General features: G+C 44.7%; 1 protein-coding gene across 1 annotated transcript in view; it reads left to right on the forward strand.

Annotated features, from left to right (window-relative positions):
• The window catches only part of APPBP2 (amyloid beta precursor protein binding protein 2), a 333,604-nt gene that overhangs the window by 305,453 nt on the left and 14,120 nt on the right, over nucleotides 1–14,031 (forward strand). Inside the window, exons 11-12 of the mRNA XM_085649437.1 lie at nucleotides 1,386–1,576; nucleotides 11,746–11,911. Coding sequence (XP_085505563.1) covers nucleotides 1,386–1,576; nucleotides 11,746–11,911 — 357 coding nt within the window. The remainder of the gene's footprint in view (nucleotides 1–1,385; nucleotides 1,577–11,745; nucleotides 11,912–14,031) is intronic.

Below are 14,031 nucleotides of genomic sequence, written 5' to 3' on the forward strand. Positions count from 1 at the left end.
GGCTTCGTGGAGGGTCTCCCCACAGGGAATACATCTGGGATTTAGTCCAGTTGATTTGATAACCAGAGTGCGCCCCAAAAATATGGTATCTACTGAATTATTGATGTAGATTGTGTCCTGTTTTCAGGGCTAGCCTGTCTGCTCCCAATTTACTATGCCCTTTCATCGCCATGTTAGTGAACTATTTTGGAGCTCCCAGATACAGCTGGTTAACCTTTGAATTTGGTGTGACTTTTCAAAGATTTTTGCTTAGTTTTATCATGTAAGATTGTGTCCTTGTTTGCAGCAGGTCCTCCTAAAGCTTGGAGGAAGCAAGGTCACCTGTTTCTTAACCTGCCAATTGCTTGTGATTTTTGGGGGCTTGATAAAGGCTGAGTGGCTCATAATACCATCATTGCTTGATAGATTGCTTAATGTGTCACAAATGTATAACCCTTCATTGAGCTGCACCTGCATACATTTTCTCTGCATACTCTACCCACACTAAGGGGGCATTCCCTAGGGATGTACCTATCAAATACATATTGAGTGTCACCCCACATGCATTCTACCAGCAAAAGGCACTTCAGTCTTCCCACCAGAGCATTGACAAGTATGGCTGATAATCTCTGAGCAACAACTCTGTCTAAACAGAAGCAGCCTGCGACAGCCTACTGAGCTTCCTTGTTCGATTCTCAAATGATGTGGAATCTACCTTTAGAGTTGGAAACAATAGAATAAAGTTACCTTAATTTTGATTCTGTTCGTTTTAGACCATTGTCTTTTTCCACTGTCTTGCCCTCCTGCAGCACTTCTGCCATCAGCCAAAACCACACATTTTGGCACCTTCTGTCACTAAGGGAACTAGTACAGTGAGCATATGCACAGGGAAAGAGACAGGCCATGTATTAATAATATCTGAAAGCTCAGTATTGGTACTCATAACTTCCAATCAAGCTATTGGGTAGAAGGGGACTCACGAAAATAATGATATGGGAGAAGTGTGGACTAAGAGTAACAAATACACTGCACCATTTTATATTAAGTTGGATTATAATAGGTCATGAGTGTTTCGGGCATCTTGCAGTTAACCTTAAGGATACATATAGGTGAAATTGGAAAAGAGGGCAGAGGGGCAAGTTACATAGCCATCAAAGGCAATTGATGAAGAGGAGTGTTTCAATGGATGACCGCCTTCACTGATGAAGTTTGGCACTGCAACATGTTTTTGCAAAGATAAAATGACCTTCCTGCTTTGTTCCTGCATTGTTGTCTGTGGGCTAGAAAGTTCAATAGAAAACAATGCCGTAAGCTGGTGGAAACATGCCTAAAATGTCTGACGTAGATCGTAGTAGCTTAAGAATACGACTGTTAGATGAATTAATGCATCCATTTTTTGTATCTAGCACTAATTCTAGAAGAAATTGCAATTGACTGTCACAATAAGGAGACAGAGCAACGACTTCTACAAGAAGCTCATGATTTGCACCTCTCGTCACTTCAACTTGCTAAAAAAGCATTTGGGGAATTCAATGTGCAAACTGCCAAACACTACGGTAACCTCGGCAGACTTTACCAGTCCATGAGAAAATTTAAGGTGAGTATTAGAAAATAGTGCTTTCAGGGTTGTAGACTCTCATTATTTTGACATTGCTTATAGGATTGTCTGCTGTAGTTGATTCACCCAATCACTAGGTTTGATTAGACAGAAAATCACCCAAAGTATTGAATGAGACCACTGATCGCTTTTGAAACTTCTAAAAGATATTATTCCTTTATTCCCAACTGTCACACCCTGCTTTTGTATGCTTTTTTTTTAACACTTTTCTTATATGTACATTCAGCCCTTAGTAAGTACATTAGACATATAACACCATGACTATACATTATTGTTATACATGAAATATTTATTTTAGACCCTTACTTGTACATTTAGCCCTTAGTAAATGATTTATATATTTAACACCATGACTATACATTATTGTTAACGCGTATTGTTTTACATGCAATATTTATTTTATGCTTAATTTTCCCCCAAACCACAAATTTATAAATAATTATAAAGTATAACAATAATGCTCTCTACTTAGATTTCTTTAATTGCATGTTATTTGTATTGCCCAAATATACATGGGTTTTGTTTAGGGTATAAGCTGGCCATCACTACTGTTTACTGTACTAATATTAGTAAATACTAATAAACAGTCTTACTTTTCCAAGGTTCATATGTAAAGTCATCCAGTCCAGAGTCTTTTATTTTGCTCTGACACTTGTAGACATGCTCTCACAATTGGATTAATGGGCCTGCTGTATCAGAATGCAAAGAAAATACCTGGGCTGGATGAGTTATGCAGGGACCTGCAAAGTAGAGCGCTCGAAGTAGATATTAAGATCAAAACGTCTGAAACAATTTCTAAATAAAATCTCATCTTAAACAATAAGTACATGAATTAAATATTTTTTTCTAGTCACAAATGACCCTTCCTTTGAGTCTTGGTGCTTTCTATTGCTTAATTCCAACTTACAAACTTTATATATAAAGTGTGCATATGCAACAGTTGTCCACTTACCAACTATTAAAACAACAAATGAAAACAGTTGGGCATTCTGGTCCTTTAGTGGACACCAACCTTAATTCCTGATTTCTTATTCCATGCTTCCTTGACTAGGATTGATTAATGTAAATATTTTGTTTTCCAAAAAGTATTTCGGTTTTGCACCACATTGACTTCGAGCAGCTGCTTCTAAGTGTCACTATAACAGCCAATTCTTATGTTTTAAGTGTTTATGTATGCCTGTTTGTGATTGTCAAACAAAGGTTGGAAAACAATTCATGAAGTTATAAATCTTTGAGTATCTAAAAAGTGGATACAGCTATTGAGGCAGTGGTCACTTGTCTAGTTTGTCCAAAACAACCATGTAATTTACAAGAAATCAAATTAAATAATTTGGAGACAAGTGGACAATATGAATTAAGTTTACCTGTAATTTAGCAACATTTTATAAAGCCCCAGACGTATGCGCTAATAATGAAATGTGTACGTCAGAACTTGGAGCCGAGCAAGATGGTATCTCCATATTTTGAATCATACTCTAGTTGGCATTTGTAACATATTGATACCTATGAAAGCCAAGTTAGTATCATGTACAAAGCGGTTTGGGTAAAGGTATTTGTTTGAGATAAATGTCATCTTGATGAACAGATTCATTTTTCCTTTTAATCTGAGAGCATAGAATCATTCGAGAAATTTGGAGAGTTAACTCTGGGAAGCATCTAAGCAGCTTCTCTTGTGCATTTGTTGCCTTTTCAATAATGTGCAGGATGCGTTTGGTGTTGTCACCAGTTTGTCTATGCAGGATAAACCCAGCCTCGTCTGGATCTATGATTGCGGGCATAAGTGGACCCAGTCTGTTTGTCAAAAATACCAGTGAGTAATTTAAAATCTACATTCAGCAAAGAGATAGGTCAGTAGGAACTACATTGTTGTTGGTCTTTTCCTGGTTTGGGCCCAACAGTGATCGAAGCAGCTAGCATTGATGCATGAATTGCACCAGGTTGTGTGAAGGAGTTAAAGATTCTTGTTAATATGGGGGCCAGAGCATGGTAGAATCTTTTGTCACATATGGGGGGGGGGGGGCTGGGGGGGGTACCCATCTGTGCCTCGTGACTTGGAGAGTTACAAGCAAGAAATGGCTGAAATTACCTCTTCGGGCCATATGTCGTCCTCTAACGCCTCTGCTTGTGCCAGGGTGAGGCAAGATGTATTCGCTCCTTGGAGATAAGCGGTGCTAGCCAAGGGATCTAGGTCTTATCTTGTGTATAGCTGTGTATAGAAATTCTTAAATGAGTCCGCAATGTCTGTTGCTAGTGATGACCCCCTTCTCCCGGGAGTGCAGCAAGGTTTTTTCCTTCGCAGTTTATTGGCCAGGAGCCAGCCACACTTGTCCCCCCCCAACATAGTATGAATGTTGTAGGCGGGGCATCGCGTATCATGCTCGGTCGAGGTCTATGCCAGCTAAGTGAGCGCGCAAAGCTGGCGCCACAGTCTTGGCGCACCAGTGCGTTGGTGAATGTGTTCTAGTTCCTTAACCTGGGTAGAGAGGCGGTCTCTTTTTTCCATTGGTAGCATGTTGTCAGCAGCAGAGCTAGAGATGAGCTCCCCCCTAATAACTGCTTTTAGTGCCTCCTAGAGCGTCTCAATAGGTACTTTGGATGTGTCATTGAGTACGAGATAGTTTAAGATAGCGGTTTGAATTTGGAATATTGCTACAGGGCGGTGCAGCATCGTTTCATGCAGGCGCCATGTCCGTCGTAGGGGTTGTATTGGAGGGAAAGATAATAAGTGTTAAAGCTGAGTGGTCAGAGAGCTCTGTTGGGAGAATTTCAGTCTCCGTGGCTAAGCTATGTATAGCCCTTGTGCTCGGGAAGTAATTTAATCTAGTGCGCCTGTCTTGTGTGCATGAGAGAAAAAGGTGCATTTGCATTCTTCTGGATGGAAATCTCTCCATATGTCACAAAGCCCCATGTCTCTAACCCACTTCTGACCGCTCTTGAATAACGCCCCAGTTTGTCTGTGTCGGCCTATCTAGCTCTGTATTAAAAGCTAGATTAAGGTCTCCCACTAGTAAGAAGCATTGGCTATGTCAAGACAAAGCAGCGGGAGGTACTTCTCTGACCAAGGAACCCCCTAGTAAATGTGGTCTATGGTTTTTCCCCTCCCTACTGATACCACTTTTTGATAACCCAGACTTTACCCCGGGGTTTGACCCCAGGGCATTCACAGAATGGAGACGCTGTTAGTGCCGTTCAATGGGGCATATGCTAGACGAGGATGGGGTGATTCCCTTCCAGCAGCTGAGTGGAGATTATTCCCTCCCTGAATCTGAAAGACTACACTATCTGCAACTCTGCCACTGGCTATCACACCCCAGTAATAATCCCTCTATTCAGATGCCCGTTACGGCATATGAACACTGGCTGGTCTCTCACACTTCAGGTAAACATCTCATCTCCGTTATTTATACGTATCTAAATCAGTGCCACAAGCATATATACAACACCAGTCAACACAGGTGGGAGCAGGAACTGGGGCAGCAGCTAAGCGAGAACGAATGGGGCGACATATACTTTAGGGCAAGACACACCGCTAGCAATACCTCCCTCACTGAAGCCTTTGTTAATTTCAACATAATGGTACCTCACACCATCTAGACTGCATAAAGTGTATCCAAATCACAGTGATAGGTGTTGGAGGGGCTGCAGAGCCGAGGGAACTTTAGTGCACATATTGTGGGATTGCCCCCCGGTTTCAGCCATATTGGACCCAAATCCTTGATAAGATAGACACCCACTTTGAGACACAAATACCTAGATTCCCCTCCTACGTTTTGTTAGGCCTACCAAACCCTTTGACATATCCCTTGAAATCCAAGCGGGGCAGACAGATAGGCCTTGCTCTAGGGGCAGTGACACAGAAAATCTTAACACACTGGTGCACGCTACAACTACCTACTCACATAGGATGGCTGCATAGGTTATGGACCATTCTAGGCATGGAGAAAATATCCTTGACACTTACGAATCATGGCGAGTCCTTTGGGAAATTGTGGCGCCCATTATTTGTCCAACCTAGCACAAGACTTTAGAGAACTAGTGAACTATACATTCCCAATTCTGAGAGCATAAGTGAACTGAATTGTGTGTGTGTGGGGGAGGGGGTGGGAATGTTTTTTTAATTTTTGTGTAGGGTTGTTTTACTCCCATTTTTCTCTTTCTTTTACTTTTTTGACTAATGCCATGTACTCAAGCACTAGTGCTAGTTGTGACACATGTAATGACGTATATTCTCTGTTTCCTGGCATTCTTCTCAATAAAAAGATTTGAATCCTAAAAATATTATTGACACTTTGTTATCCTGTTCATAAATTCACTCCATTCAAATGTTTCTACAATCTTCTTTCTTTATTGGTTTATAGAATCCTCTTAAATCTTTTGATTCCACAAACAAACAATTTTCAAAGTGCCATCATCTTTAGCTACAGTGGACATGTTTCATGCTTTTTATGTTGCTACTGATGGATTGTACCTTGAGAGTGCCACCTTTTGTAAATGCTGGTGTCTTAATATGGGGACTGACGGTTAAAGGGGCACACCATTAACTAACTTGAAAACAACTACATAACATTACAGGATAAAAGAAGAAAATAAATTTCCCTGCAACAATATAAAAAGTCTTGCGAAAGCATGCTTTCATGTTGGCCTTTCTATTGAATTGCACGAAGAGGGTAACTGGTGGAAGGGGGCTTTTAGCACCAGGCGGATATCTCTTATGGCCTGCTTTTTTATTATTCTTTAAAGACACGCAGCATAATTTTATATTTTGTTTGACAAATTTGAGTTCATTTAGTTCTTGATGGTGCTACGAGATATACAACAAATCATATTTGTAATGTTATTCAGGTGAGATCATTATTGCTGTGTACTTGAAAACATTTTTTTCTAAATTTCATTTTAATGTAGTCGAGATTTTGTGTTGAGTCGTATGGCATTTTCAAAAACTTGGAATACATTTACTATTATGTGATTGTGAAGCGCTTTTGCAGGAAATGTTGTTGTGTCTCTACTCATTTAGAAGTGTCTTTAAAAGAATGTGGCAATCAGCTTAAAAGAAGATGACCTCTCCTGTTTTACTGTCCTTTAGTGTTTCCTTCAGTTTGTAATTGGCTTGGTCATTAAGTTATGGCATGGCCCCAATCATCGATATATTTGAGACAAATAATTTGAAGGTGCGAGAGAAGGAGGAACCAAATAGTTTCATGGCCTTTAAGGGACCTTTGATGAAATTTTGTCTACAAGGTCCTTCTGCCTCCTTAGCCTCATGGAGCTCTAAATAGGACGCCACTGCGAAATGCGAACATAGACACCAAATGGATCACTATGTATGGCATGTATGAGTATGGTGATTTGAAGTTTCACAATTAAATGCACACAAAAAAGATACTAACGGGACCCTTGTGAGGAACTTATGAAAGTCGACTAGCTCAGTGAGGCATTGGTGTGGTAGCTGAAACATGTTGACTCAGGGATACGGAGGATACTAATTTCTTTAGTGCATCCCCGCCTTTTTTAGGCATCTGGATGAAGACTCTTACGATGAATCCAAGTTGGTGAGAGCTCTTCTAATACCATAGGATGATCCCATTGGGCTGGTATGGAGAGAGAGAGGCTAAGCACGATAGTGGTTCCCTCCTGTTGTTTTTGTATGGCCCCAACTTAGTAAGACAAAGAAAATGTCATTTGTCGATCAGTGTTCTAATCCAAGTTACAGAACTGCCATGTGTGGTGTCTTATATAAAGCAGTTAGATTCTTGGGAAAACCTAACAACTCCAAAGTTTTTTTGAAGCAGATATCATAAATCTGGGAGGGGAGTGTTTACATTGTGTGGCTCCTTTAAATGTGCCCTCTCATAATGTGCTGGAAGCTCTTGTGTAGCATGTATATTTGGCAACTTAACTCCACAAGTAGTAGTGAAGAGCTTACCTGCTTGCATAGTTAATACACTAATGATGAAACAAGTACACAGCCCATGCGTTTGCGTGAGTTTAGGAAGGCAGAACTGCAGCCAGTCATGAGCTGTGTGCAGACCAGATCGTGATTTGAAGCCCAAAATGATTATGTTGCTTATTTCTGTTTGTATTCTTTATAATATCAGTCACAGAAAATGGGGGAAAAAAAGTTCAGGGGTCTGTTATAGACAATTATGATGTAATGATAACTATGATTGCAAAGATAATAGCTTCAAAATATCATAAAGAAAAAAATTAATATTTAATCTGAGAAGGGTATATAGTAGAGGTGTGTGGAATTTTCATAATTTGCTTTCACTTAACCGTGAAATTTCAACAATTATACAAAAAAAAATTTTTTTTTGCAAAAGCACCGTTTGTGTTCTGTTATTTTCATGTGTTAGCAGTACATTTTTCTGTTAATCCCATGTAATTACATATAAGGCTTCATTTTGGGAATTTCAAGGAATAAGCATAATGGGAAATTCACAAAATTACACAAATTAGGACAGCTTGATTTAAATTTCTCCCAGGCCTAGCAAATAGTAAGCCCCTGAGCCGCCATATGCAAAAGTGGTTCTGCAAGCAAAGCAAAACACAAACTTCCCATTTCAGAAATAGAACTTTGGTAGAGTGACAACCATAGATAACGTATAAGAATAGGAAACATGACGGAGTCGAGAAATGTCACTTATTTTCTAGAACTGAATGACATGAGAAAAATATGTAGCAATTTGGCCAGTTCCATTTGTGTGCCATGGTAGCGATACGACTCAGCTGCCATCCACGCACTCATCCCCAGAAGGAAAAACAACTGCCAGTTGTCCACGCCAACCACCACCCATGGCCAGTTCTCCTGCAGACACTGCCGACAAATCTTCACCAACCTCCGCACCCCACCGGCACCGCCCTCCCGCTGGAGGCCATCACACCCAAGGCCATGAGCTGAATCCATCTCAACATGAGCTCCCTACACAAACACACAGTAGCCATCTGTGACCTCCTCAACACACTCTCGCCAGACATCGCCTTCTTCACTGAAACCTGGACCAACCCCTCCTCCACCCCCAACATTGCGACCTCCATCCCTGATGGAAACAAGAGCTAAAGGAAGGACCGCCCCAACCACCCAGGAGAACTCTCCATCGCACCACCTCCAGCACGAACGAGCCTGCGCCCCCCACGGAACACCTGCAATTCCAGATCCGGACCAGCCCCAGAACGACCCTATGCGGCACCCTCGCCCACAGACCTCCCGGACCTCGAGCTGCATTCACCACTACCATCTCCGACCTCATCGCGCCCCCCCCACACAACGTTGCCTCCATGGACTACGTGCTACTCGGAGACCTCAACTTCCACCTCGACAACCTCAGCGATACCAAATCCTCTGCCGTTTGGACAACCTCCCAACATCAGACTGAAACAGCTCGTCACGACCCCCACCCACAAGGCTGGTCACACCCTCGACCCCATCTTCACAGGAGGCAACAACATCCACTTCAGCCGGACCACCACTGCGTACACTTCTCCTTCAACAAGGCCATGGCTCACAAACCCACAAAATGCCCCACGCTAAGGACCTGGAACAAGGTCACAGAGGAGCACCTAAACTCCGCCCTCAACCGCCAACACTGCAGCCAAAGAACTACACAGATTGATCACCAACTGCGCAGACACGCTTGCCCCCCTTCGCAACACCGACAGTGTCCCAGGAAGGCCACCTGGTTCACCAGTGACCTCTAAGAATCCAGGCGCACCTGCAGACATCACGCGAAGCTATGGAGGAACAGCAAAACCGCCGAAGGTCGTACCACCTACAAGAACACCATGACAGAATACCACCAACTTATCAGATCCACCAAAAGAACCTTTATCCAGAACGGAAGCCTCGCAAACTCCAGCAACTCAAAAGAACTCTTCAGCAGCATCCAGGAATTCACCAAAGCCCCCAGCACAAAGCCACAGACGTCACAGCCCCTCCCAGGACCTCTGCAACAAACTCTGCTCCTACTGAAAATCAAGTCCCTCTACAACAACTACAACGAACAGACACCGGACTCCGAAACCGAGCCTTCCTCCCGCAACGACAGCCAGCCCACCATATCCGCCTGGACCGAGTTCACCACGAAGACACTGCTACGGCCATGAGCTCCCACGGACCCCTGCCCGCCGCACATTTTCCACAGAGCTGCTGCCCCCATAGCACCCAAGCTACAACGCACCATCAATGCCACTTTCGAAGCCGGCACTTTCCATGATGACTGGAAACGCACAGAAGTCAAGCCCCTCCTCAAGAAGCCCTCCGCAGACACGACCGACCTCAAAAACTACCGACCCATCTCTCTCCTTCCCTTCGCGGCCAAAGTCACCGAGAAAATTATCAATGTCCAGCTAACGAACTTCATCAAAGAGAACTCCATCCTCGACCCTTCCCAATCCAGATTCCGCAGCATCCAGAGCACCGAAACCGCCCTCCTCGCCACCATTGCTGACATCCGCACTCTTCTCAACCAAGTCCTCCTCCTGCTAGACCTCTCTGCAGCCTTCAAAACAGTCTCCCACCGCACTCTCACCGCCAGACTCCACGACGCCGGCATACAGGGAACTGCCCTTGGCTGGCTCTGCTCCTTCTTCGCCGGCAGAACCCAAAGAATCAGACTCTCGCCCTTCCTCTCTGAACCCCCAGAGATCAACTGCAGAGTACCCCAAAGATCATCGCTCAGCCCCACCCTCTTCAACATCTACATGGCCCCCTCACTGCCATCCTCAGACAGCATGGACTCAGCATAGTATCCTACGCTGACGACACCCAGCTCATCCTCTCCCTCAATAAGGACCCCCACATCACCAGACTCAGTTTCCAGGAAGGAATGGAAGACGTTGCATCATGGGTGAGCAGCAGCTGCCTTAAGCTCAACTCAGAAGACAGAAGTACTCGGACCCACCCCCTCAGCATGGGACATTACCTGGTGGCTCACCGCCCTCTGAAACTCCCCAAACCCCAAGCAGCATGCCCGAAACCTCTGCATCATACTAGACTCCTCCCCCACCATGACCCGACAGATCAACGCCGTCGCGTCCGCCTGCTTCAACACCCTCCGCATCCTTCGCAAGACCTTCAAATGGATCCCCACGAATCCAGCACGACCGTCACCCACGCACTCCTAACTAGCAGACTGGACTATGGGAACGCCCTCCACGCCAGAATCAACCAATCCTTGCTCTGCAAACTCCAGACCATCCAGAACATCGCGGCCAGACTCGTCCTCGTCATCCCACGACATGAACACATCACCCAACACCTGCGAAACCTCCACTGGCTCCCCATCGAGAAGAGAGTACCCTTCAAGCTACTCACCCACGCCTACAAATCCCCCCACAACACTGGAACCCAATACCTAGATGAAAGAGTCTCCTTCTGCATACCCAAGAGAAACCTCTGTTCCGCTGGCCTCACCCTCGCCGAAACCCTGCGCATCTGTAGAGCCAGAGCCGGTTGGACAGCCTTGTCCTAAATGGCAAAGACCTGGAACGAGCTCCAGATCAACATCAGACGCTCCCCCCTCTCTGCAAACCTCCAGGAAGACCCTCAAGACTTGGCTCTTCGGCTGTCCCAGAGCTGCACCCCTCCCCCCGTGTGTTTAGGCCCTCACAGGCGAGTAGTGCGCTTCACTATTCCCTGATTGATTGATTGAAGTTAGGTGAATAGGCTATTCCTCTTAGGAGTCCTTTCTAACTGAATCAAATGTGCCTGCTTCCAGATCGCAGGTCAGAAGTCAGGTTTATGGACTAACCTCTATTAAACATTTGCTAAGAACCTGTCCACCTGGTAATCAACAATACAACACAGATTCTGCAATTGCTAGAACATCTGGTATTGTGCCGGGGTTGAGAACCGTTCTTTTTACAAGGAATTCATGTCTTGTGGTTAACTTGTGAGTTATAGAGCCATTGGACTTATCAAAATGCTCTACCTGACCAGGGTTTGTAATCCGGTTGCTCATTTGTACTTTATACTAAATGGGCTGATTGAAGGATGGTGGGTGGGATTGTGTGTGGGCAACACATTGTGAATGAGTAAATTGCATATGATGAATAAACGAATAAAGTCAGATGGATTATGAATAAGGTCCCAAAAGTAAAGCGTATTCTTGAAAGTAGAACTGCATTTTATAGCCAACTTGTATATTTTTCAGGAAGCTGAGGAAATGCATATCAAGGCAATTCAGATCAAGGAACAACTCCTTGGACAAGAAGATTATGAAGTTGCCCTGTCGGTGGGCCATCTGGCATCACTCTACAACTACGACATGAATCAGTATGATAATGCTGAAAAGCTTTATCTGAGATCAATTGCTATCGGTATGTACACTTGTTATGGAATGCAGTGCTGGATCAATATCTGGTAAAATAACCTGTTTGATAGCAGAACGCAGGAATTGTTGACCAAAATGTAAATGAAAGAAAGACATAAGCACTGCTGTGTCTGAAATTCAAATGCACATAACAATTCTGGTACCATTATGGTTAAAAGAGAAACCAACACACTCTTTTGGGCAGATATAATTCTTTTTCCCCTTTTTCTGATGTGGCCAATGATCCACTTCCTCTTCAACCATTACCTTGCCTATAAAGGTGACAGGCTAGGGCTGGGCTATTATGTAGACGTTGGATACACCTTCCATATTCAGCTTCAAAACATGCTCTTTTATAGCCCTTCAAGCAGTGGCATTACGATACTTTTATGTTATAGGAGAGTAAAAGGCTGGCAAGAAGCAGACAGATTGGTTTGAGTGGACAGTGGCAGGGCAGAGTCGCAGTCGGCTGGATCACCTCCTTCCTTCCCATTCACCTCCCTCTTTTCACCTCTGAACCCAAGGAGATCACCTTCAATGTCCCCAGGGCTCATCCCTCAGCCCCATGCTCTTCGACGCATATATGACCTCGCTGGGCAGCATCGTCCGATCCCACGGTCTCAACATAATTTCCTATGCAGCCTACATCCAACTCATCCTCCCACTCACAAACGACCACACCACCACCAGAACCAACTTCCACAGATGCATGACAAACATCACTGACAGGATAAAGAACCAGTCCCTGCAGCTGAACACAAACAAGACGGAAGTACTGATCTTTGGCACCAGCAGAAACACATGGAGCAACTCCTAGTGGCAATCAGACCTATGACCCACCCCCACTCCCTCTGATCAGGGCAGAAAAGTCAGGATCAGGATCATCATTGACAACAAGCTCACCATGAAGTCACAGATCAACAATGTCTCCTCTGCTTGCTTCATCACTCTGTGCATGCTACGTGAGATCTTTTAGTAGCTACCCCTACACACAAGATGCACAGTTGCACAAGCCCTCATCACCAGCCGACTCGACTATGGCAACAGCCTCTATGTAGGAACGGCCACACATCACCTACAGACACTTCCGACTATATAGAGCGCCACAGCCAGACTCGTCCTCTGCTTTCGCCAACGAACCCACATCACACCCCACCTCAGGCAACTACACTGGCTTCCCATTCAGAAGAGATGCCAGTTCAAGCTGCTGACCCACGTAGACAAGGCTCCTGCATACATTTACCACCGCCTGAACTTCCACCAACCATCGAGAAGACTACGATCTGCCTCCCTTTCCCTTGCCCATACTCCCCACGTCTACTGAAGCAGAAGTGAAGGACGCTTTCTCTCACATCACAGCAAAGACCTGGAACAGCCTCCCCACACACCTCTGGACCATCACCTCACTTCCAGAATTCGGAATGGCCCTCAAGACCTGGCTGTTTGAATAAGCCTCGGGGACCTGCAAGCGCCTGGATACCCTATCAGTGATTAGCCTTGCTTCATAAGTCCTGATTGCTTCATCCAGCCCCATTCACGTGTCACTCGTGCTAACTTATTTTTAGGTCAAGCCTAGTGCGGCGCACATGCGCTGCTCTAGGAAAACAACCTCTTGGAATCACTCTGGACTTTTCACACGCTCGTGTGTAGTTTTTTTTCAGCATTTTCTCTATTGGGCTTTGCGTGCACGAGTCTTTCTAAAAAACGGCACGACCTTTCCTAGGAAATGTACCTGCCTACGGCTTGCGGTTATGAGCAGGGGCGCCATCTGTTCGGGGTCATATCACCATCTGTTTTTAATTAGCACTTTCGCCGCGCTGCCGTGCTCACTCGCCCCCACTTCTCTCTCGCGCCATTCTTTTTAACCAACCCTCCCTTCACATGCACACGCACAGCCCTGCCAATGCTCTGTTTGCAATGAGAGACTTGTGCATTTGCGGTCATGCTAGGCCCATTGCTGTTGACTTGTAGAAGGAGGAAGGCAGCAGAATCGTGTTGTGACAGTGACGGCCGAGGCAGAGGTAGCGAGGCCTCTGCTTACACACACGGCTCCTGATTTTCTCTACTGTGCTCGCTTTCTGATTTGGTACTGGCATTATATAATGCATTCTTAACTTTAAGGCAAGC

Source organism: Triturus cristatus, chromosome 3_2 (assembly GCF_964204655.1).
Source record: "Triturus cristatus chromosome 3_2, aTriCri1.1, whole genome shotgun sequence".
In the NCBI taxonomy this organism is placed as follows: Eukaryota; Metazoa; Chordata; class Amphibia; order Caudata; family Salamandridae; genus Triturus; species Triturus cristatus.